This window comes from Bombina bombina, chromosome 1 (genome assembly GCF_027579735.1).
Source record: "Bombina bombina isolate aBomBom1 chromosome 1, aBomBom1.pri, whole genome shotgun sequence".
In the NCBI taxonomy this organism is placed as follows: Eukaryota; Metazoa; Chordata; class Amphibia; order Anura; family Bombinatoridae; genus Bombina; species Bombina bombina.
Genome location: NC_069499.1, coordinates 134,246,133 through 134,270,473, shown reverse-complemented (window position 1 = coordinate 134,270,473; position 24,341 = coordinate 134,246,133). Strand labels below are relative to the sequence as shown.

The window sequence follows — 24,341 nt, the reverse complement described above, 5'->3', positions numbered from 1 at the left end:
GCTGGGCAACACGGACTTTCAACTCCCTCCAAAGGTTTTCTATGGAGTTGAGATTTGGAGACTGTCTAGGCCACTCCAGAACCTTGATATGCTTCTTGCGAAGCCACTCCTTTGTTGCCCGGGCTGTCAGGAACCTAGCTCCTTCTAGGACCCAGCGGAATCCTTCAAGCAACAAACTTGCAGCTTGCCTTTAAAAACCACCCCAAATCAATTCTCTTTGCTTAGTAATTTGGAGTACAAGGCTACCCTATTTACCTGAGCCTAACTACTTTGAATAACTTGTTTTCTGAACTTTTTTCCTCACAGGAACTTTTGGATACTTTGTTCAACTTTAACTGGAATTCATCCAAACAACTGCAGTGTTCATTAACTTAGGAGCTGACATGCAATCAATTGAATGAACTGCCTGAACCAAACTGCAAGTATTATTCTATGTGTTCTAATGCTTTGTTACTTGGAGAACTTTCACTGTGTAGTTTGTATATAAAAGAGAGTTACCACAGAACTTGTCACTGAAAATCTGGCTTTAACCCTTATTGAAACATCCTGACTGCAGATTAATAAACAACACAGCTTCCACAGTGAAACTGGAACTTCCACAGAACAGGCTGTGCATTCATTACAGCTCTGCCACACTACAAGTGCAAGACAAGACAAGGTACAAGTAATATCTGCAAATAAAATAGCAATACTGCATGAGCATATGTATAACTGTTAACAGAACCTGGTTACTAGTTAACTATTTATGTGTTACACTGCATAAGACTCTGAGAGTTAATAGAACCATTACTACACCTGCAACTTAAGAACTAAATCTAACTTAATATTGAGAGCAATTTCTACAAATCCTGTTCAAATTTGCTTAACCCTAACTGCATAATCTGGGGTGAGGCAAAATAAACCACTAAACTATCACTATTAGGTGAGAATATCACTAAGCCATAGTGATATTCCTTTACAATAGTGAAACAAAACAATTATTAATAAATTAAGATCTGTGAATTGTGTTCCATCATTAACTTTATATTTGTAGCCTGACACGGGCAGTGTGTTTGGGATCATTGTCATGCTGAAAGACCCAGCCACGTTTCATCTTCAATGCTCTTGCTGAGGTTTGCACTCAAAATCTCACAATACTTGGCCCCATTCATTCTTTCATGTACACGGATCAGTCGTCCTGTTCCCTTTTCAGAGAAACAGCCCCAAAGCATTATGTTGCCACCCCCATGCTTCACAGTAGGTATGGCGTTCTTTGGTTGCAACTCAGCATTCTCTCTCCTCCAAACACGACGAGTTGTGTTTCTACCAAACAGTTCTACTTTGGTTTCATCTGACCATACGACATTCTTCCAATCCGCTTCTGGATCATCCAAATGCTCTCTAGCATACTTCAGACGGGCCCGGACATGTACTGGCTTAAGCAGGGGGACACGTCTGGCACTGCAGGATCCGAGTCCCTGGCGGCGTGGTGTGTAACTGATGGTAGCCTTTGTTACGTTGGTCCCAGCTCTCTGCGGGTCATTCACTAGGTCCCCCCGTGTGGTTCTGGGATGTTTGCTCACGTTCTTGTGATCATTTTGACCCCACGGGGTGAGATCTTGCGTGGAGCCCCAGGTCGAGGGAGATTATCAGTGGTCTTGTATGTCTTCCATTTTCTAATTATTGCTCCCACAGTTGATTTCTTCACACCAAGATGCTTGCCTATTGCAGATTCAGTCTTCCCAGCCTGGTGCAGGTCTACAATTTTGTTTCTGGTGTCCTTCGACAGCTCTTTGGTCTTCACCATAGTGGAGTTTGGAGTGTGACTGTTTGAGGTTGTGGACAGGTGTCTTTTATACGGATAACAAGTTCAAACAGGTGCTATTAATACAGGTAATGAGTGGAGGACAGAGGAGCCTCTTAAAGAAGATACAGGTCTGTGAGAGCCAGAAATCTTGCTTGTTTGTAGGTGACCAAATACTTATTTTCCACCATAATATGCAAATAAATTCTTTACAAATCAGACAATGTCATTGTCTGGATTTGTTTCCACATTTTGTCTCTCATAGTTAAGGTAGTGTGTGTGTGTGTGTGTGTGTGTGTGTGTATGTATATATTTGCTTTGGTAATATTTAATGGTGTAAGAACATAGATACCATAAGGAAAGATTCATAAATTTAAGATAGAAAATTTTATTTTTTTAAAACTGCAATCTTACATATAGTTTACCAACACAAACATTCCACTAGTTTGAATTTGCAAGTTTTTAATCCATGCATAGCAAAAAGAGGTGTAGCAATAACTTATACATTTGTAGCAAGTGCTGTATGTTGTGTTAGCTACAATGCATTGGGAAATCCCATTAAAGCTCTGCCTACTCTACAAAAGCTCTTGCTACCATTTAAGAACCAAGGGAATAACCCAATAGGGGGCGCTACTAAAAACGATATATAATCAGTATGTGGGCCCACGTAACCCTATGTAGATGTTACAGACCAACAATCATAATAGTGCTAATATAACATAACATAACATAGATGCAATATAGGTGTATGTATGCACAATATTATATACCCCAGTCCTAGATCAGGATGGAAGGCAAATACACAAAGGATGACCCGAATTGATACAGGTATCTGTCTTCTATGGAACTGGAGGCAGCACTCTATCTTCACCATCCAAAGGTTAAAAATCTAGAATCAAACACAAGGAAAGAGGCGCCGTATGTGTGAATCTGAAACAGCCAACAACAGGTATCATACATGTGCAGGATACTCACAATGTGAAAAGGCACTCCAATGTGCCTATAGGGGCAGGCTGGTATTCGCAGCAAACCAGCTGGCTGATCCGGCAAACCAGGACACCCAAGGTAAAGGGCTCTATATCTCAACGGACTGTGTACACTGGATCCAGCAATATGGGAACAGGAGCTAGGTGCAAACAAAGGCACACCACTGTGTGAATCTGTAGGGGTACACAGGTAAATATGCAGTCCGTGCAGGGTACTCACATTCTGTGGCGGCACTCAGTTGTGCCAATAGAGGCAGGCTGGCTTTCTCAGCAACCCAGCTGGCTGTGTAGGATAAGAGGCAGGATACTAGGCAGCATTCAGGATAGACAGGTAGCTCAGAAATGAACAATTGCAATGAGGATATATGATTAAAAAAGGATTTTAATAAAAATTAAAAACAATAAAATACATATATCCCTCATGCACAATAAGTAAGTGACATGCAACACGTTTCTCAGTGTCAACCGTTTCCTCAGACATGTGTTCAAACTCTACATAAACATCTTATAAAGACCTGAGCTACCTGTACTGCCCCACCCTTCATAACAAAAGAAACCAATCACAAAAGCCCTTTGTTTAATTGCCCATTAGTTGATACACCTGCACACTTCTCAATCCATACCCTGATAGGCTTACAGGGCTTGTACATGTGTTGTGTTGAATGGGAGGGGATACAACTAAATAGTTTTTTGAAAAAAAGATACCCCTATTGTGGGTCCTAATAACATTGCTACATGTTTATTAAGATTACATATATGCTCCCGATGTGTGGCCATAAACAGATACCTCATTCTCTGAGATTAGTCTCGTTCTATCACAATAAAAATAAAAACAATTATTCGTACCTGTCCGCTGGTCCCTGGCGTAGCACATGACTGATACATAAGATATATAAATACTAGGGCTGCAACAACTAATCGGTAAGATTGATCATAAAAATAGTTGTCAAAGAATGTCATTATCAATTAGGTGGTCAGCGATTAGTTGGTTATTGCACAGCACCAGCTGCTTCAATCCGATGAACTCCTGCACATGGTATTGTGCAAACATTTTTATTTATTATTATTTTTTCTATCCGATTAATCGGATAATTACTGTCCGATTAATCGGATAGAAAAAAGATTAAAAAAATAAATAAATTAAATTTTTTTTGCACAATCTTAGTTGCAGTAGATCGTCAGATTAAAGCAGCTGGTGCTGTGCAACTGACCAACTAATCGCTGACCACCTAATTGATAATGAGATTTGTTGACAACTATTTTTATGATCAAAACTTACCGATTAGTTGTTGCAGCCCTAATAAATACCAAATCTTTCTATACTAGATCCTCTATGTTTCACTCAGGCTAACTGTTCGCCTAATGCACAATTTAGTCTAAGTCAATAGAAAGCCACCCATATCATAAAAAGTAAACAATCCTCCGTGTTTGTTTGGCGTCTGACGTCAGCGCCGTTGATAGGCTGATCGATTCAAACTTTCTAACCAATCCTGAATGAGATACCGCTGCACACCCCCACTCGAGTGTGTCAGTGAATCTTCAAAACCGCACCAGTGGAAAAAAGGTTCTAATTGATGTCCTCGGTGCCCGCAGCCCGCTGCAAATATTAACAGAGCCCGCTCTGGTACCGATCAGTGTCGTAGACTGGAACCTAGTGCCACATATAGACCGATTAAGGGGATACTTCTCCCGTCTCGGATCCATCAGTGGAAGGACCCGCCTCCTAACTACGTCACTCAGCTGTCAGCAACAAACTCCGTGATTACTCACACAACTGGATACACTCGTTCCTATAGCCCAGAGTTACTGTTACTAGCAGCTATCTCTGTTGGTAAACCTATGGTGCAGAAAAATAACTAGTGGGTGATGATGATAAATATGGCATGAAATAAGATTATAGCCACTATATGATTCCATAAATGATTCTCTACCTAGTACCCCATTATGAGGCCCATAACCAATACGGGACATAATGACCCTTTTTAGTAGCAAAAAACACCATACTTGATGGTCCATGCCGAAACTACGTGTGTTCTCGGCTCACTCATATTTGTAACAAGTGTTAGTGACAAATGTGATAATTTGTAAGAGTACAATACACTAACTTGTCTCAATAGTATTCAAACAACATTTCCTATTATAGTTCTGTAGTATAGTTCTGTAGAATAAGACGTAACTGCTCCTCTATTGACAAATATGATGAACAATCCCAAACACTCAAGTCAAGATTTCTAGAGAAAGGCTATCCACTACAACTGGTAACTAAAAGCTACGAATGAGCCAGAGAACTCGATCGTTCAAAATTGCTTCTTTCAACAAAAAACAATGATGAGAAAAAACAAGAGGACTCATATAAGGAGACCCCTCTCTTTGTGACCCAATACAATTCTAACCACAAAGCCATAGGAAAAATCTTAGATAAACACTGGCCACTCCTTATGAGAGATCCCATTTTGAAAAAAACATTACCTGGACGACCCAAGATTGTATATCGAAGGGCATCTACCTTAAAACAAAAACTAGCACCCAGTAAAGTGGTTATGTTATCCAAAGGTACAACACAGAAAAATACCTTAAACAAATCTGAACTGATGGCCACTCGACACCTACTTAAGGGCAGCTTTAGGTGTGGCAAGACCCGATGCTTTATGTGTGATTATATTACCCATAAAGCCTCTAGTGTAAAATCTTACACAACTGGTGAACAACATCAGATAACCTCCAGACTAACTTGCGACTCTTCATATGTAATATATGTACTTATCTGCGAATGTGGGGTCCAATATATTGGGAGAACCTGCAGGAAAATAAGAATCAGGTGGAGCGAACACCTTAGAAATATTAAAAACAAATCTATGAAACATAGTGTACCTAGGCATGTTTGCCAGGAACATACTGCAGGGAGATGTAGATTTAAAATTACCCCTTTAGAAAGTATTCCACCTAGCCGCAGATATAATAGGTTCTCACGACTCAGACAAAGAGACCTATTGGATCTATAGGTTCAAAACGTTGTTTCCATCAGGTCTCAATGAAGTGATAGATACTGCTAGTTTTGTATGATTTTTTGCACTTTTTTGTGAACCGGAGTTTAATCCTATGTTGATATTTGCCCACTTTTCTATATACACATATTTAAAATCACTAGTTTATTACCCATATAGGTATATCATTTTTCACATATATTATTGAGGGAATATAAACAAAAACAAAATCACATAGGGTCACAATTATACACATATAATGTTTGGGGAATATAAAACAAAAACAAAATCACATTATATATAGATTTCAACATAACCTGAGAAGTTCTTTTTCTTTTTTTAGATTACTTTAGATTTAGTAGATTTATTACGTATAAAAATATTATTTTTCACTATCACTATAATTGTTATTGACAGTTTAGGTTTCACGTTATTTTAATATTAAGAGGAGCATGTTGGTTTAATATGACCAGGAAGCTTCACTGATTTACTTTATATATCTCTTATGCCAAATGAGATAGGATAAAAAAATATTATAGTGAATTTATTATTATTTGGTCACCTTTTATCAGTCACGCGAGATGATGATGATTATTATTGGTAGGGACTTATGATCATTTATGGCACTAGCAGGGGTAGTATTATTTGAGCAAGAGGATTGGTATGATATTATATTTATTCACATGTGAAGTTTTTTTATCATGGCCATATGCATACAGCGGTTTACAATTAATGACCATCTGAGTATCACCTAACTGCTTGGCACTGATGGGTAATAGTGTTGAATATATGGGTTATGGTAGGTTATTGTATTAAGGGCTACAATATGGGAATCATTCATTGGCACATAGTATTTTATAATAGGAAATGTTGTTTGAATACTATTGAGACAAGTTAGTGTATTGTACCTCTTACAAATTATCACATTTGTCACTAACACTTGTTACAAATATGAGTGAGCCGAGAACACACGTAGTTTCGGCATGGACCATCAAGTATGGTGTTTTTTGCTACTAAAAAGGGTCATTATGTCCCGTATTGGTTATGGGCCTCATAATGGGGTACTAGGTAGAGAATCATTTATGGAATCATATAGTGGCTATAATCTTATTTCATGCCATATTTATCATCATCACCCACTAGTTATTTTTCTGCACCATAGGTTTACCAACAGAGATAGCTGCTAGTAACAGTAACTCTGGGCAATAGGAACGAGTGTATCCAGTTGTGTGAGTAATCACAGAGTTTGTTGCTGACAGCTGAGTGACGTAGTTAGGAGGCGGGTCCTTCCACTGATGGATCCGAGACGGGAGAAGTATCCCCTTAATCGGTCTATATGTGGCACTAGGTTCCAGCCTACGACACTGATCAGTACCAGAGCGGGCTCTGTTAATATTTGCAGCGGGCTGCGGGCACCGAGGACATCAATTAGAACCTTTTTTCCACTGGTGCGGTTTTGAAGATTCACTGACACACTCGAGTGGGGGTGTGCAGCGGTATCTCATTCAGGATTGGTTAGAAAGTTTGAATCGATCAGCCTATCAACGGCGCTGACGTCAGACGCCAAACAAACACGGAGGATTGTTTACTTTTTATGATATGGGTGGCGATCTATTGACTTAGACTAAATTGTGCATTAGGCGAACAGTTAGCCTGAGTGAAACATAGATCTAGTATAGAAAGATTTGGTATTTATATATCTTATGTATCAGTCATGTGCTACGCCAGGGACCAGCGGACAGGTACGAATAATTGTTTTTATTTTTATTGTGATAGAACGAGACTAATCTCAGAGAATGAGGTATCTGTTTATGGCCACACATCGGGAGCATATATGTAATCTTAATAAACATGTAGCAATGTTATTAGGACCCACAATAGGGGTATCTTTTTTCAAAAAACTATTTAGTTGTATCCCCTCCCATTCAACACAACACATGTACAAGCCCAGTAAGCCTATCAGGGTATGGATTGAGAAGTGTGCAGGTGTATCAACTAATGGGCAATTAAACAAAGGGCTTTTGTGATTGGTTTCTTTTGTTATGAAGGGTGGGGCAGTACAGGTAGCTCAGGTCTTTATAAGATGTTTATGTAGAGTTTGAACACATGTCTGAGGAAACGGTTGACACCGAGAAATGCATTGCATGTCACTTACTTATTGTGCATGAGGAATATATGTATTTTATTGTTTTTAATTTTTATTAAAATCCTTTTTTAAATCATATATCCTCATTGCAATTGTTCATTTCTGAGCTACCTGTCTATCCTGAATGCTGCCTAGTATCCTGCCTCTTATCCTACAAAGCCAGCTGGGTTGCTGAGAAAGCCAGCCTGCCTCTATTGGCACAACTGAGTGCCGCCACAGAATGTGAGTACCCTGCACGGACTGCATATTTACCTGTGTACCCCTACAGATTCACACAGTGGTGTGCCTTTGTTTGCACCTAGCTCCTGTTCCCATATTGCTGGATCCAGTGTACACAGTCCGTTGAGATATAGAGCCCTTTACCTTGGGTGTCCTGGTTTGCCGGATCAGCCAGCTGGTTTGCTGCAAATACCAGCCTGCCCCTATAGGCACATTGGAGTGCCTTTTCACATTGTGAGTATCCTGCACATGTATGATACCTGTTGTTGGCTGTTTCAGATTCACACATACGGCGCCTCTTTCCTTGTGTTTGATTCTTGCTACCATTTGTAGCAAATTTAGTGCGATAGCTGATAATTCGCCACTTGTAGCTAATGTCGTGTAATCTAGCCCTATATATATGTGCAAAAATGTTTTTCACATAATAATAAACAAGGCAGAGATACATATAGAGAAATATATACAGTTTTATGCAAAAGTTTAGGCACCCCTAACAATTTCCATGATTTTCATTTATAAATAATTGGGTGTTTGGATCAGCAATTTTATTTTGATCTATCAAATAACTGAAGGACACAGTAATATTTCAATAGTGAAATGAGGTTGTTATGGTATAACCCTGTTATCAAGGGTTAATACCAGAAGAAAGATGCCCTGAATACGGGACCAGCAACACACAAATCCAGTTAATTTTCCCACAAACACGAGACCAAGCTCCGTCTTGAGGGTAAAACAGAATCTACTTTATTGAGGGCTATATGTCCGGTATTTATGCAGGTCTCCCACCTGGTTGACACTCTCCTTCAACTCTGAGTTCTGCGTTTTCTTTAAAATCAGGTCCTTTGCTCAGATACTTGATTATAGTCCTTCTCCTGCTTACTTCTGGTTTAAAAAACAACTCCAACTGTCTTAGACAAAACAGTTAGTCAAAACTGAAGTTAACCCCTCCAACAACAGTTACTCAAAACTGAAGTTAACCCCTCCAGTACTGTTGGATTTGCACCCTGTACCTATAATGGGCACAGGGTGACTTAACATAATGTCTGAATCCATAATCCGTAGGGAGGTTGACAGAGGGGTCTGTCACATGGCCCCCTCCTGGTGGGACACTCCGGCAGACCCGGCTTGACCCTTTGGCGGGTCAACTTGGGGATGACCGGACTAGGAGGTGGTAGGAATGTCAGTTTGCCGGGACAATCCATCTGCATTCCTGTTATGAGATAGAATTCCTGTCCGTATAAGGGTTCAACTTCTTCAGTGCCCAGACCAGGGCTAAACATTCCTTCAAGTTTTTGTTTTCAGAGACGCTTCTTTCCAGTTGGAAACAAATCTCATCGGCTTCTTTACAAGTTTTTTGTACCTGCTCTTTATAGGTATCCACAAGTCCTTCATACTGACGTAGGGTGCCCTTGAGTTGCTGCACCTCACTATGAGCCAGCGTCAGCTTCTCCTCCAGTGTCGCTAAGTTTGTCTTGAATGTCTCTAATCCACTCTGAAGCTGGTGTTTTCTGCGGTCTGTCGGTGCAGCTCGTCTAACAAAGATTCCCGTTCTAAACAAGCTTTTTCCTCTGCGCTCCTCTTTGCTCCCGCTAGCACCGTTACGTGATTGTTTAATGTGACCATTTCATCCTCTACTTGACTCTTCTCCTTCATCAGCGCATTGTAACGGGACTTCCACGTATCAATAGTGTACAGAGATTTACTGAGCTCAGCAGCAGGTGGGTCAGTCTCTGCGGCACGGATCTGGGCACGGGTAGACACAGGGTTAACATCGGCGGGACCCATGGGAGCGTAGGCAGAAACAAGGGGGGCCAAGTCATTTCCAAGGAGAACATCAGCTGGTAAGTCCTTCATGACCTCCACATTCACATGTCTAGAGCCCACTCCCCAATCCAAATGTACCCGGGCAACAGGTAGGCGGAACCCAGCGCCCCCTGCTACCCTCACAGCCACAGTGTCTCCGGTGTGCTGGTTCTCAGACACCAAGTTCTTTTGGAGCAAAGTCATGGTAGCACCAGTATCCTGTAGACCACTGACCTGCTTCCCATTCACTTTAACCAGCTGCCGGTTATCCCGGTGGGCAGCTTGCACGGGGTCTGCTTCATGTTGGATGCCCCAGCATTCTTCCTCTACGCAGTGGGCAGCAGGCTGAGGGTTATGTGGGTTTCCGCCGGCGGGTCTTCTCCAGGACTGTGCTTGGTTCGCTGTTTTTAGGGGACACTCTGGTCTTTTGTGCCCTAGTTGCTTACATCCAAAGCACCAAATAGGCTGTGAGTAATCCCGCGAGTTGAACCGGGCTGTCTGAGGATAGTTTGTGGCTGAAGGCGGTGTAGTAGAGCGGTGCGCCAGGGGTTGATAACTGGTAGCTGCTGGGGTGACTGTGGGTCTGAACTCCACTCTGGCAGGGATCTTAATGGTAGCAGTGTCCAGTTTACGGGCATCCGTATACTCATCTGCCAGGCGAGCAGCTTCATGCAGGGTGGAGGGTTTACGGTCCCGAACCCACTCTCTAACTCCTGCGGATAACTTGTCGAAACAATGTTCCAACAGGAATAGCTTCAGCACCTCTTCCCCAGATACGGCTTGGCACGCCGCTATCCAGTGAGCTGCTGTGCGGTGCACCTTATATGCCCACTCGACGTAGGAATTTCCAGCTAGTTTATCAGTGTTTCTGAACCGTCTCCTGTATGCCTCCGGTGTAATCGCATACCTGGAGAGCAGAGCCTCTTTTACAGCATTATAATCCCCGACTTCCTCATCTGGAATGGCCCGAAAAGCCTCGCTGGCCCGGCCGGATAATTTTCCGGATAATATCATGACCCAGTCCTCTGCAGGTACCTTGTGTAGTGCACGTTGCCTCTCAAAATCCGCAAGGTACCCATCAATCTCTCCTTCTGTTTCAAAGAAGTTTTTAAAAGCTGCAAAATGTATTTTTCTCTTTTCCACTGGTGTTGCTGTGACTTGTGCTGCTGCAGCGCCGATTTGGCGAAGTAGGTTGTCCTCCATGGGTGCTATGACCTGGTCGATAATTTTGGCAGACGGGTTGGGGCCATAATGTGCCAGTCTTATTTTAACTGCCCGGTCAAAGCTTGCTTCTTCAGGGGTTCTGTCTGATATGCTGGGCTCATTGGTTCCTTCGGGCCCTGGTACTCCGTCCATCTCGGTCAGTATTGTAATAATCTCGCTCTTCCTGAGGTTACTGGGCTGTCTGCCCCGTTGTTCTAGCAGGTCTTTAAGGGTGGCTCTTTTCAGCCTGTCATACGGTATTCCATTAGGTCCGGATATGTAGTTGCTCTTCTGGGTGATGAGGACCATCCCGTCGCTTGCCACCAATTGTTATGGTATAACCCTGTTGTTATCGAGGGTTAATACCAGAAGAAAGATGCCCTGAATACCGGATCAGCAACACACAAATCCAGTTAATTTCCCCACAAACACGAGACCAAGCTCCGTCTTGAGGGTAAAACAGAATCTACTTTATTGAGGGCTATATGTCCGGTATTTATGCAGGTCTCCCATCTGGTTGACACTCTCCTTCAACTCTCAGAGTTCTGTGTTTTCTTTAAAATCAGGTCCTTTGCTCAGATACTTGATTATAGTCCTTCTCCTGCTTACTTCTGGTTTAAAAACAACTCCAACTGTCTTAGACAAAACAGTTACTCAAAACTGAAGTTAACTCCTCCAACAACAGTTACTAAAAACTGAAGTTAAACCCTCCAGTACTGTTGGATTTGCACCCTGTACCTATAATGGGCACAGGGTGACTTAACATAATGTCTGAATCCATAATCCATAGGGAGGTTGACAGAGGGGTCTGTCACAGAGGTTTATTGGATTAACAGAAAATGTGCAATATGCATCAAAACGAAATTAGACAGGTGCATAAATTTGGGCACCCTTGTAATTTTGTTGATTTGAATACCTGTAACTACCTAACACTGATTAATGGGAACACACAATTGGTTTGGTGAGCCCATTAAGCCTTGAACTTCATAGACAGTAGCATCCAATCATGAGAAAAAGGTATTTAAAGTGGCCAATTGCAAGTTGTTGTACTCTTCGACTCTCCTCTGAAGAGTGGCAACATGGGGGCCTCAAAACAACTCTCATATGACCTGAAAACAAAGATTGTTCAACATTATGGTTTAGGGGAAGGCTACAAAAAGCTATCACAGAGATTTAAGCTGTCAGTGTCCACTGTGAGGAACATAGTGAGGAAATGGAAGACCACAGGCACAGTTCTTGTTAAGGCCAGAAGTAAAATATCAGAGAGGCAAAGGATGGCAAGAACGGTCAAAAACAGCCCACAGACCACCTCCAAAGACCTACAACATCATCTTCCTGCAGATGGTGTCACTGTGCATTGTTCAACAATTCAGCGTAAGGGAGAGTGAAGCGGAAGAAGCCTTTTCTGCACACACGCCACAAACAGTCGCTTGAGGTATGCAAATGCACATTTGGACAAGCCAGCTTCATTTTGGAAGAAGGTGCTGTGGACCGATGAAACAAAGATTGAGTTATTTGGTCATAACAAGGGGCGTTATGCATGGTGACAAAAGAACACAGCGTTCTAAGACAAACACTTGCTAGCCACAATAAAATTTGGTGGATGTTCCATCATGCTGTGGGGCTGTGTGGCCAGTGCCGGTACTGGGAATCTTGTTAAAGTTGAGGGTCGCATGGATTCCACCCAGTATCAGCTGATACTTGAGAATAATGTTGAGGAATCAGTCACAAAGTTGAAGTTACGCCGGAGCTGGATATTTCAACAAGACGACTCAAAACTATGCTCAAAATCTACTCTGGCATTTATGCAGCGGAACAAGTACAATGTTCTGGAATGGCAATCCCAGTCCCCAGACCTGAATATCATTGAAAATCTGTGGGGTGATTTGAAGCGGGCTGTCCATGTTTGGCAACCATCAAAGCTAACTGAACTGGAGATGTTTTGCAAGGAGGAATGGTCCAAAATACCTTCATCCAGAATCCAGACACTCATTACAGGCTATAGGAAGCCAATACAGTACTTGTAATCACGGCACTGAACCCAAATTTTTTCTTTCGTGATTCAGATAGAGCATGCAATTTTAACCAACTTTCTAATTTACTCCTATTATCAATTTTTCTTCGTTCTCTTGCTATCTTTATTTGCATCTAAGTTACTTTTTTGGTTCAGCACTTGTTTATTGGTCGGATAAATCAATCCACAAATCAGCAACAACCCAGGTTGTTCACCAAAAATGGGCCGGCATCTAAACTTATATTCTTGCTTTTCAAATAAAGATACCAAGAACATGAAGAAAATGTGATAATAGGAGTAAATTAGAAAGTTGCTTAAAATTGCATGCTCTATCTGAATCACAAAAGAAAAAAATTGGGTTCAGTGTCCCTTTAACCTCATAAATGGGCCACATCCCGCCAAACTACGTTGGCCAGCATTATATGTAAACACTTAATATATTGCCAACTGCTAGAGTGTCAAAGACAGTATGGGTATATACCAATGAGCATAAGAACCATGCAATATACAGTAAATAGGGTAGTGGTATATTGCAATACTAACAACATTAGCCCTAATACAATGCCTACTCATTTTAATACACAGATATGAACAATTATATTCCTTCGCTGCCTCCATTAATATAGGTAGAAATTAGTGAGCACCCACTAGAGTGTACGTTCATGTGGACCATCCAAAAGATTCTGTCACCCATCTTGTCAGACATATATTCAATCTCCATCGATCTAACCATCTATGTTAGTAGAAAGGACCAAAGTCCAGAGAGGTGTTGAGAACCCTTGGCATTAGAGTGTCCATCATATAAATCAATTTTGTCTCTAGTTGTAATAGTCTCTTGGCTCTATTGCCACCCATAGCCAATGGGGGTACATGATCAATAATCATCCAACAGGGTCTGTTTTCACCAGGATGTCTCTTGAACAGTTTCTTGTCCATTTCTGCCAATTGGAGCATCATGGTGGGTGCCTCACTAGTGTTTGATGACCCTTGTAAGCTACGAGGTGACAATCCCAGTTTTTGGTGTCTGGGGTGGAAGCTCCTGGCATCTAACACAGAATTATGAACCGTCGGTTTGGTATAGAGGGACGTGTCAAATCTGCATCCATCACAGGCATCAATTTTATAACTGTTAAGATCAAGAAAATGTACAATGTCTTTATCATACTCCAACTTAAATCAAATAGGGCTTTCCATGGAGTTCAAACATGACACCCACTCCTGCAACTCCACTACACCCCCTCTCCACACCAGAAACAGTAGATGTAACCTGTGTAGTATTGTATATTGGGGTGCATGAATGGCATCATGAGCTCATACCACGCCATATATAGATTTGCATAAGTGGGTGCCATGTTCGAACACATGCCTGTGCCCGCAATTTGGAGGTAATAGTCCGTTTCAAACTTGAAATAGCCAAAAGTTCACAAAGAAACTCAATAGGAGGACCAGTATAAAGTGGGTTCCCAGTCACCATAGACTTGACAGCTCAGACCTCCCCCCCCAACATGGGGGATCACGGTGTATAAGCTATCAACGTCCATGTGACCAGGTATTGGGTATTAGATTAGGGGAGGTAATATGCTGCTGAGCACCTTTAACATCTTGGCATAACATACGTGTATAGCTTCTGATTGAAGTATGAGTGTTAGGTGGCTCAAAATTTGATGGTTTCTTGAATGTCATCATCCCTGGTGCACTATCCCTAAAGTGATCTTTTAAAATTTTAGCTGCCTTTGCAGCCTATGAATATCCACAAGAGTGTCGAAAACACGATTCAAGATTGACTGCTCACCTAACACTCATACTTCAATCAGAAGCTATAGACGTATGTTATGCCAAGATGTTAAAGTTGCTCAGCAACATATTACCTAGCCTAATCTAAGTAAGGAAGAATTGTAGGCCATTAAGGATCTAAGCAGTGATACCACCATCCTTATCTGCCCTGCGGATAAGGGGGGATCCATTGTGATCCAGGACTATGCAGATTATAGAAGTGAAGCCATTAGGCAACTCTCAGACACAAATGTATATGTGAAATTACGGGGTAACCCCACAACTGCCTTTAAAAACACCATTGATAATTATCTGAATAGAGGCTTTGAAGCGGGTATACTTAGTGAACCTGAACTGATATAACTAACTACTCAATTACCTAAAGTACTGGTACTATACCTAATGCCAAAAGGGACATAAAACTTTGACTAACCCTCCTGGCAGACCCATTGTATCTGCCAGAGACTCATTGTCTAGTCTAGCAATGTATATAGACTTTTTCTTACAGCCGGTAGTGAGAAACACACAAGCATATTTACAAGACTCACCCAACATGATCAGGATTCATAAAGATTATGTTGAATTACAGAGTGAGGATATCCTGGTCACCATGGACGTTGATAGCTTATACACCGTGATCCCCCATGTTGGGGGGGGGGCAGAGCTGTCAAGTCCATGGTGATTGGGAACCCACTTTATACTGGTCCTCCTATTGAGTTTTTTTGTGAACTTTTGACTATTTGCTTGGAAAAAACCTTTTTCAAGTTTTAAACTATCATCTCCAAATTGCGAGCGCGGCCATGGGTTTGAACATGGCACCCACTTATGTGAATTTATATATGGCATGGTATGAGTGAGAGCTCATGATGCCATTCATGCACCCCAATACACAATACTACACATGTTACATCGACTATGTTTCTGGTGTGGAGAGGGGGTGTAGTGGAGTTGCAGGAGTGGGTGTCATGTTTAAACTCCATGGAAAGCCCTATTTGATTTAAGTTGGAGTATGATAAAAACACTGTACATTTTCTTGATCTTAACATTTATAAAATGGATGCCTGTGATGGATGCAGATTTGGCATGTCCCTCTATACCAAACCGACAGATCATAATTCTGTGTTAGATGCCAAGAGCTTCCACCCCAGACACCAAAAAAACAGGGATGGTCACCTCACAGCTTACAAGGGTCATCAGAAACAGAAAGGCACCCACCATGATGCTCCAATTGGCAGACATGGAGAAAAAAAAACTGTTGTCAAGAGGCTATGACAGAAAGGTAATCACAGACATCAAAGAGGTTGTTGAACCCCAGTGACAACAAATTAGCCAAGGTGAACACGGATACTGTCGTTAATACGGAACAAGTGAACTTTGTGACCACATATGTACCAACGTATGAAACCCTGGCTAGATCAGTGCAGAAACATTGGCCAGTGATGGAAAGGTAACGATATATACGATTCTAACACAAGAGATCCCCTAGAATGGTGTATCGCAGAGCGGACAACCTAAGAGACATCCAGGTGAAAACAGACCCTGTTGGATGTTATCGGAAGGAGACCTGGCTAAAGTCAGCCAAAAAAGGCGGCTTTCCATGCCGAAATTGCATAATGTGTAACAGCACGTTAGGGGGTTCATCTTTCCAGCACCTACATAGCAATAAACGTTACACAATTAGTCATAGGTTGACATGTACGAGTACTTATGTGGTGTAGATCTTGATCTGTCCTTGCTCGTTTGTTTATATTGGCAAAACGATTACCCCCTTTAGGGACAGGATGGCACCATTAGGGAAGCCTTGGTAAAAGGAGAATCCGAATAGCCGGTGGCACACTACTTTGCCAAATGCAAGCACAGTGTCTCTAGTCTGCGCTCAATGATTATCAATCATGTACCCCCATTGGCTAGGGGTGGCAATACAGTCAAGAGACTATTACAACTAGAGACCAAATGGATTTATATGATGGACACTCTAATGCCAAGGGGTCTCAACACCTCTCTGGACTTTGGTCCTTTCTACTAACACTAATGGTTAGATCAATGGAGATTGTCACCTATCTTGTCAGACATATATTCAATCTTTTGGATGGACCACATGAACGTACGCTCTAGTGGGTGCTCACTGATTTCTACCTATATTAATAGAGGCAACGAAGGCATATAATTGTTCATATCTATGTGTATTAAAATGAGTAGGCGTTTTATTAGGGCTAATGTTGTTAGTAATGCAATATACCACTACCTTTTTATATTGCATGGCTCTTATGCTCATTGGTATATACCCATACTGTCTTTGACACTCTAGCAGTTGGCAATATATTAAGTGTTTACATATAATGCTGCCCGACGTAGTTTATGATGGGATAATGTGGCCCATTTATGAGGTTAAAAGCTGTTGCCCCGTTTACTGTACTGCATTGGCTTGAGTATGCACAGTATTGTGCACAATGAATAGCTCTTCTTCCAACACTATGAGGTCACACTGTCCCTCATAAAATGTTACTTGTTAGTAATGCCATTTGGCATAACAAGAATAGTAATCAGATGGCCAGCATGCAAGGTAGTGATAATCTCTTGGATGCCATTCTAAATTGCTTGTTATGTCTGAGATTAAAAATGCAAACAGATTCAAATATGCTGCACTATGCATAAATCGGTCATATCACACCCGTAAGATTGTTATTTATGGGTTGCCATGGCAATGCCTGCTCACTGCTAGTGGCGCATCATGCAGTGTCAGATGGTGATGACGTCACTGCTGGGGGACTGCGTGTCCCTGGGATGGCGTTTTGCGAAGGTATTTAAAACATTTTCTATGATAGCTTGCCAATTGTTTTTAGGTTCACCTGGTTGAACCTGTTAACCGACATATGACAAAAGGTGCAAATGGGCACCGAAACGTTATGTCACTTTTAATGTGTATATAATAAACGCTATGTTTTATTAAAAGTCCAGTGAGTACCTTTCAATAGGAAAAATATATACACACACTTCTACGGTTTATAGACTATTGCAATAGGATTTTCATCCTTGGACTACCAAGCAAAAATTTGCAGATGTTGATATTAAAAAAATAGTTAGTTTGTTTAAAAATAAAAAAAATAAAAAATAATTGGGTCCTCACTTTTCTTAGATGTGTTTTTACCTCAGTTAAAATCTGAACTGAGCCATAGCAGCAGCTGGGGAAATAGGAGGTAAGCCACAAAATGTATTATCTTATTTTTCTACAATATTCCCCTGGTTGCTCACAGATCATGTTTGTAACTTTATATGTATATAGCCACGAGACTGATACATTTAGCAGACTAAGCATCCACACACCATAATTAAAGGGACCGTACACTGTAAATATGTTTTTCTCAATGTATTTTCAATTGTTATACCAGCTGAAAAAACAGAATTTATGCTTACCTGATAAATTTCTCTCTCTTGTGATGTATCGAGTCCACGGATTCATGCATACTTGTGGGATATTCTCCTTCCTAACAGGAAGTGGCAAAGAGAGCACCCACAGCAGAGCTTTCTATATAGCTCCTCCCTTAGCTCCGCCCCCCCACTCATTCGACCGAAGGCTAGGAAGAAAAAGGAGAAACTATAGGGTGCAGTGGTGACTGAAGTTTATAAAATAAAAATATACTACGTGTCTTAAACAGACAGGGCGGGCCGTGGACTCGATACATCACAAGAGAAAGAAATTTATCAGGTAAGCATAAATTCTGTTTTCTCTTGTAAGATGTATTGAGTCCACGGATTCATCCATACTTGTGGGATACCAATACCAAAGCTTTAGGACACGGATGAAGGGAGGGACAAGACAGGTACCCTAAACGGAAGGCACCACTGCTTGTAGAACCTTTCTCCCAAAAATAGCCTCCGAGGAAGCAAAAGTATCAAATTTGTAAAATTTTGAAAAAGTATGAAGCAAAGACCAAGTCGCCACCTTACAAATCTGTTCAACAGAAGCCTCATTTTTAAAAGCCCATGTGGAAGCCACTGCTCTAGTAGAATGAGCAGTAATTCTTTCAGGAGGCTGCTGGCCAGCAGTCTCATAAGCCAGACGGATGATGCTTTTCAGCCAAAAGGAAAGAGGTAGCCGTAGGCCTTTTGACCTCTCAGTTTACCAGAACAAACAATGAAGATGTTTGACGGAAATCTTTAGTTGCTTGTAAGTAGAACTTTAAAGCACAAACCACATCAAGATTGTGCAACAGACGTTCCTTCTTTGATGAAGGATTAGGACACAGAGAAGGAACAACAATCTCCTGATTGATATTCCTATTAGAAACAACCTTAGGAAGAAACCCAGGTTTGGTACGCAAAACCACCTTATCTGCATGGAAAACAAGGTAAGGCGAGTCACACTGTAAAGCAGATAACTCAGAAACTCTTCGAGCCGAAGAGATAGCTACTAAAAACAAAAAACTTTCCAAGATAGAAGCTTAATATCTATGGAATGCATAGGTTCAAACGGAACCCCTTGAAGAACTTTAAGAACCAAGTTTAGGCTCCATGGCGGAGCAACAGGTTTAAATACAGGCTTGATCCTGACCAAGGCCTGACTAGACGCTTGAACGTCTGGGACATCTGCCAGACGTTTGTGTAAAAGAATAGATAAAGCAGATATTTGTCCTTTTAAGGAACTAGCTGATAATCCCTTCTCCAATCCTTCTTGGAGAAAGGACAATATTCTAGGAATCCTAATCTTACTCCATGAGTAACCCTTGGGTTCACACCAACAAAGATATTTGCGCCAAATCTTATGATAGATTTTCCTGGTGACAGGCTTTCTAGCCTGAATCAGGGTATCAATGACCGACTCAGAGAACCCACGCTTTGATAGAATCAAGCGTTCAATCTCCAAGCAGTCAGACGCAGAGAAATTAGATTTGGATTTCCAGACTGCACCCCAGCCTAGCAGGCTGGCATCTGTCATTACTATGAGCCACTCTGGCCTGCGGAAACACATTTCCTGAGACAGGTGGTCCTGAGACAACCACCAGAGAAAAGAATCTCTGGTCTCTTGGTCCAGATGCAGTTGAGGAGATAAATCTGCATAATCCCCATTCCACTGTTTGAGCATGCTGGATGCTTCTGAGGAAAAGAAACTGCGCAACGGAGGCGCGAAAATAGGCCCCTCCCACCTCACGCGATGTTATGGGGTCTAAAAGAAACACAACAGAGTGTTTCTTAAACTAGCCATGTGGGTTAATAACCCTTAAACAAGCCACAAAGACCCCTTAAAGTCCCTCAAAAAACGTTATATTTGCAATAAAAACAAAACGTTTTTTCCGATCAGTGTCACCAGTAACTAATGGGCCTTTTATGCAAGCTTGGATTCCTCTTTTACTGAATACAGCTTACCTTACCCTCATGGGGATATTGCCAGCCTTTTCTAGAAATAACACAGTCTGTCTAAAAAAAAAAAAATAGACTAAACATACCTCAATGCAGTTTAGCCTGCAAACCGTTCCCCCAACTGAAGTTTTCCTGTACTCTTCAGCCCTTGTGAGAACAGTAGTGGATCTTAGTTACAAAGTGCTAAGATCATCATCCTCCTTGCAGAAATCTTCATCCCTTTTCTGCCAGAGAGTAAATAGTACACACCGGTACCATTTAAAATAACAAACTTTTGCTTGAGAAAATAAAAACTAATATTTTTGTCACCACACTCACTTTACCCTTCCTAGCAGTTAAGCAGGCAAAGAGAATGACTGGGGGGCGGAGCTAAGGGAGGAGTTATATAGACAGCTCTGCTGTGGGTGCTCTCTTTGCTGTTAGGAAGGAGAATATCCCACAAGTATGGATGAATCCGTGGACTCGATACATCTTACAAGAGAAATAGACTATATGAGAAATTGCATTTTAAGGTTTATTTGTGTTTATGAAATAGCTGGTTTTGTGCTTTGAAACCACAGCTTATTACACTTTATGTATACACATTTGCTTCCTTATCTTGTATTTCTCTGTAAACCAAAGCTCAAAACGTAAAGAGCACAATGGAACATTTTAATTGTATTAGTTATCTCTTCTACACCCCACCGGGAGTGTTATTTCTTCTCCTGGCTGTGGTTACATTGCCTGTCAATAGCCTGGACTTAAATGGACACTGAACCCAAAAATGATGATTCAGATAGAGCATGCAATTTTAAGCAACTTTCTAATTTACTCCTATTATCAATTTTTTTTTCTCTCTTACAATCTTTATTTTAAATGCAGGAGTGTAAATCTTAGCAGCCAGCGCATTTTAGGTTCAGAACCATGGATAGCGCTTGCTTATTGGAGGCTTACATTTACCCACCAATAAGCAAGCATAACCCAGGTTCTCAAACAAAAATTGTCCGGCTCCTTTGCATCCCAATTCCTGCTTTTTAAATAAAGAAAGCAAGAAAACGAAGAAAAATTAATAGGAGTAAATTACAAAGTTGCTTAAAAGTGCATGATCTATCTGAATCATGAAAGAAAAAAAAATCTGTTTAGTGTCCCTTTAAGTATAGAAACTTTCAGTATAGGTGGGGATACCATAGGCTAAATTAGCTTTTTCAAATGCTGAAATAAGGGTAAAGAAACTACTTATAATCAATACACTCCAGCAGGTAAAATGGATCATTAAGAATATTTTTGGGGGGTAAACTGTCCCTTTAACCTCTCTCTAAGATTTCTGTAATACAGTGAATAGGTTCCAAGAATACAATACCAAATCATTCATTGATCAGGAATACAATTCTTACCCTCAGTTTCTCCTAAAAAGGAAAAAAAAAAAAAAACACTTTAAAGTATTAATTTTTATCTGGTTCAGGACACAACTATAGATATTGTTGTATATTTAATAACAAGCAGTATATATTAAAATACAGTTTTTGTAATTATTTAAAAAAAAAACAAAAAAACACTATACCTGATATCAAGGGACTAAAAGGTCTTTTGACAGATTGTGGCCTGCAAGAAACAACATGTTTAGATAAAGATGTAAAAGGTTCTCAATTATTTATCTGCTCTGCAGCAAAACATTTAGAAAGGGACAATCAAGTCAAAATAAACTTATGATTCACATAGGGTTGCATTTAAAAAAAAATAATAAAAAAAATATATATATATATATCTTTATTGGTTTGCATCTACCTTTTTTTTCTTTTCTTTCCCCCCTGTGTGGGTAATTAGGGGTAGGATTTTTTTTCACCTGTTTGGGCCTAGCTAGACTATAAATCTGGCACAGTAACTGTGAGCCTGCTCTGAGAGGGTCTGCTGAATTGATTATCTGTTAAAGTAAGATTGTCTGTTTAAGTAAAGAAGTTAGCTAACCAAGGTAGTTAGGCAAACAAGGGTTTGGAGTAACCAAAAGGGAAATATAATTATTTAATATTTTTAAGTTACATTCTTACTAAAAGGTTTGTGATAATCGCATTCAGTGTACAGCTTGCCATATGTTTGCATTACTGGAGCAGCCACTTCAGGGATTATCTATCTTTAGAAACTCTTATTGGAGCTCTGGAGGAACGAATTGCAACACTGCATGAAATTCATACACTTGAAAGGGAAATGGACAGGACTGAGCTGGTTGTTAATGGTTCTAGCAGTGGGAATGGGGAGGATTCAGATGGATCCAGAATCCAGTTGGGTCACCCCAACAGATTTGCCAGATTAAGTGAAGATGTTGGGGATATCGGTTCAAGGGTGACTGTGTCAGAGAGGGCTGTGTTGCCTAGTATAGTGAACAGTCCTTTAGTCGTGGAAGAGGAACATACTATGGTGGGCAGTCCTTCAAACATGGTAGCGGGGCATACTATAGTTAACAGTCATGGAAGAGGGGCATACAAGTCAGAGCCTGTGACAGATGTTGGTGGTAGGAGACTATTATTAGGAAGGTTGATAGGGTAATTTGTCATCCAGACCCTTTAAATAGAAAAGTTTGCCGTCATTCAGGGGCTCATGTTAGGCATATTGTGGAGCGTATTGATAGATTGTTAGAAGGGTGTGGGTCTGATCCTGCAGTCATGGTACATATTGGTACTAATGAAGGAATCAGCAGGAGATGGAGAGTCCTAAAAAATGACTTCAGGGAGTTAGGTAGCAAGCTTAAAGCAAGTACCTCCAAAGTAATATTTTCTGAGATATTACCAGTGCCGTGTGCTAACTCAGTAAGGCAGAAGGAGCTACGGTCTTAATTCATGGTTAAAAACATGGTGTAAAAATGAGGGGTTTGACTTTTTAGAGCACTGAGCTGACTTTTCACTTGGGTACAATTTGTACAGTAAGGATAGATTGCACCTGAATGACATGAATGCAGGTGTGTTGGGGAAAAGGATGGTAGCACATTTAGAGAATCTTTTAAACTAGGCAAAGGGGGGGGGGTCAGTTAGAACACAATAGAACAGAGAGATCAGTCAATGAATGTGTCACTCCTTTAAACTGAATGTACGTTTTGATGCAAATGTGCCCGGTTTTTAAAAATTTGATTAAAAACAGGGGCACTTTAATTCATCAAAATTTACATTTCACTCATTGTGAAAAAGTACTTACCTTTTAAACTTGACAGCTGCTCCAGCTTCCCCCGGTCGTCACAAGCCATTTCTGACGTCAGAAATGATGGATGAGTCATCCTCCAATCACGGCTTCCTCGCCAGTGGAATCAGTGTCTGATTCAATGCCGTGATTGGAGGAAGCCGGATTCCTCATTTTAGACCCAGTAGGAGGCTTTTTGACGGGCGGAGAAAGCTGGAGCAGCTGTCAAGTTTAAAAGGTAAGTATTTTTTCACAACACAAGTGAAATGTAAATTTTTTTTGTTTAAATATTTTTATTAATTTTCAAATCAAAATATAATTTTACAAATAAACTTCAAACAAGTAACATTACAGGTTCAGTCTGTTCAAGAGTCACATTCATTATATATTTGTCGGTATTTTACTCCGAATAACTTTGTCATCGTAATAAACATAATATCTTATCCACAACAGAAAGAAACACTCATATATTATCACCTTCAACGTTGATTTTCTACGTGTCAATCCTTCTTACCCTTCTAGTCCCTTCCACATACATAATATATGGTTCCCACATGTGAAATGTAAATTTTGATGAATTAAAGTGCCCCTGTTTTTAATCTTAATTTTTTAAAAACGGACACTTTAGCATCAAAATTTACATTCACTTTAATATCTCAAGAAAGGGATGACTTAAAGGGACAGTCAACACCAGAATTTTTGTTGGTTTAAAAGATAGATAATTCCTTAATTACCAATTCTCCAGTTTTGCATAACCAACAGTTATAATTATACACGTTTTACCTCTGTAATTACCTTGTATGTAAGCCTCAGCAGACTGCCCCCTTATTTCAGTTATTTTGACAGACTTGCATTTTAGCCAATCAGAGCTGTCTCCATGGTAAATTCACGTGCATGAGCTCAATGTTATCTATATGAAACACGTGAA

General features: G+C 40.7%; 1 protein-coding gene across 1 annotated transcript in view; it reads right to left on the bottom strand.

The window, feature by feature from the left end:
• The window catches only part of ERO1A (endoplasmic reticulum oxidoreductase 1 alpha), a 137,576-nt gene that overhangs the window by 13,595 nt on the left and 99,640 nt on the right, over positions 1-24,341 (bottom strand). Inside the window, exons 8-9 of the mRNA XM_053697614.1 lie at positions 21,805-21,850; positions 14,364-14,378 (exon numbers count right to left, since the gene is read on the bottom strand). Of these exons, the coding sequence (XP_053553589.1) occupies positions 14,364-14,378; positions 21,805-21,850 (61 nt within the window). The remainder of the gene's footprint in view (positions 1-14,363; positions 14,379-21,804; positions 21,851-24,341) is intronic.